The 1,775-nt window shown below is 62.7% G+C and overlaps 1 protein-coding gene across 1 annotated transcript in view; it reads left to right on the top strand.

Moving 5' to 3' along the window:
* The window catches only part of CHLRE_16g669525v5 (uncharacterized protein), a 9,848-nt gene that overhangs the window by 6,109 nt on the left and 1,964 nt on the right, over nucleotides 1-1,775 (top strand). The window contains exons 3-5 of the mRNA XM_043071132.1: nucleotides 322-382; nucleotides 745-791; nucleotides 1,231-1,364. Coding sequence (XP_042915856.1) covers nucleotides 322-382; nucleotides 745-791; nucleotides 1,231-1,364 — 242 coding nt within the window. The remainder of the gene's footprint in view (nucleotides 1-321; nucleotides 383-744; nucleotides 792-1,230; nucleotides 1,365-1,775) is intronic.

A 1,775-nucleotide genomic window follows, 5' to 3' on the forward strand; every position in this document is an offset into this window, starting at 1 on the left:
AGAGGGAGAGGGAGAGGGAGAGGGAGAGGGGGAGGGAGAGGGGGAGGGAGAGGGAGAGGGAGAGGGGGAGGGTGGAGGAGGAGGGGGAGGGGGAGGGGGAGGAGGGGGGAGAGGGAGAGGGGGAGGTGGAGGAGGAGGAGGAGGGTGGTGGCCTGCGCGAGGCGCTGTTGGTGCAAGTCGCCCCTGCGTTGCGTCCACCTTGCGCCTTTCTATTTCGGCTGTACGCATATTTGCAATCCACCACCCCGCGGGTAACGCCAAGACTAATATGCTGCAACAACATGCCAACGCCGCCCCCACCACCACCACCACCTGCCTCAGGGTCTGAACCTGGTCCTGCCGCACGGGCGCACCACCGCCCTGGTGGGGCTGTCGGGAGCGGGTGAGTGGCCGTTGAGGGGCTGGCTGTAGAGGATGCCGTACGTGTCTGTGCGGGCAGCAGCACTTTCAACACACCCATGCCGGGGACGGGGAGCAATGGGCCCCGTCGGGTCGGGTCAGCGCTTGTCACCGTCACCGCTGTCACCGCTGTCGCTAATAATGACAGTGACAGGGATAGGGACGCGCGTTTGCAGCGGAGGGGGAGCGGAGGGGCAACTGGGGTCCTCGGGAGAAGTGACACACACACACAACACACAAACACACACATGCACACACACGCACACGCACACACACACACATACCGCCCTTCCAACCACGCAATCATCCACGCACCCACCTATCCGCCCCCTCACCCACTCACAGGCAAGTCCACAGTGGCCGGGCTGCTGTCGCGCTTCTACGAGCCACAGGTGCGGCCCGTGCCGCGTGGGTGTGCGTGCGCGGCCCAACGGCCGAACCTGCCCACTAGCAACACGCTCTAATCTACCCACTCTCTGATCAACTCGCTCCGCCGCTTTGCAACGACACCTTCACCCACCCCTCGTTGACTATGCAACCCCACGATGGGTCTCTTTCGCTGGGCTTGGGCACATAACCCCCACCACGCCACCCCCACCACATCACCAACCCGCACTTCTCTCTCCGACCACCACCTCCCCACCACCGCTCCGCTCCCCCCACCACCGCTCCACCCCCAACTCCACCCCACCACCCCACCTCCTGCTCCACCTCCCCTACCCCCCCTTTGGGTTAGTTTGTTCTGGTACTCACAACCCCCACCCCCTGCTTGTATACTGTTCCCAATGTTTCTTAAACTTGCAACCCCACCGCCCACCCCCACCCCACCAGGAGGGCTCCATCCTGCTTGACGGCCGCCCCATCTCCAGCTTCAGCCGCGGCGAGTGGGCCAAGGCCGTGAGCCTGGTCAGCCAGGACCCGGTGCTCTTCAGCGGCACCATCGCAGACAACATCGCATACGGTGAGCCGAGGAGGGGAGGGGGGTGGCCTTGGGGGGTGGCTGCGTGTGTGGGGCTGTGTGTGTGTGTGTGTGTGTGTGTGTGTGTGTGTGTGTGTGTGTGTGTGTTAAAAAACGAAACGAAAGCCCGCCCAATGACGCGACGTGTGTGTGTGTGTGTGTGTGTGTGTGTGTGTGTGTGTGTGTGTGTGTGTGTGTGTGTGTGTGTGTGTGTGTGTGTGTGTGTGTGTGTGTGTGTGTGTGTGTCTGTGGGTGCGTCTGTGTGAACAGGCAGGCAGGCGCGCGCGTACGCGTATATGTCTGCGTGTGCATATGTTAGGAGACCACAATTGACGCTATGCACAACGTATGTATGTAGTAGCCCCGCACCCAAACCCGCCTCTTGGCGGCATCAACCCCAACCCACCTCAACCCGAGC

The sequence above is a fragment of the Chlamydomonas reinhardtii genome, chromosome 16 (assembly GCF_000002595.2).
Source record: "Chlamydomonas reinhardtii strain CC-503 cw92 mt+ chromosome 16, whole genome shotgun sequence".
Lineage (NCBI taxonomy): Eukaryota > Viridiplantae > Chlorophyta > Chlorophyceae > Chlamydomonadales > Chlamydomonadaceae > Chlamydomonas > Chlamydomonas reinhardtii.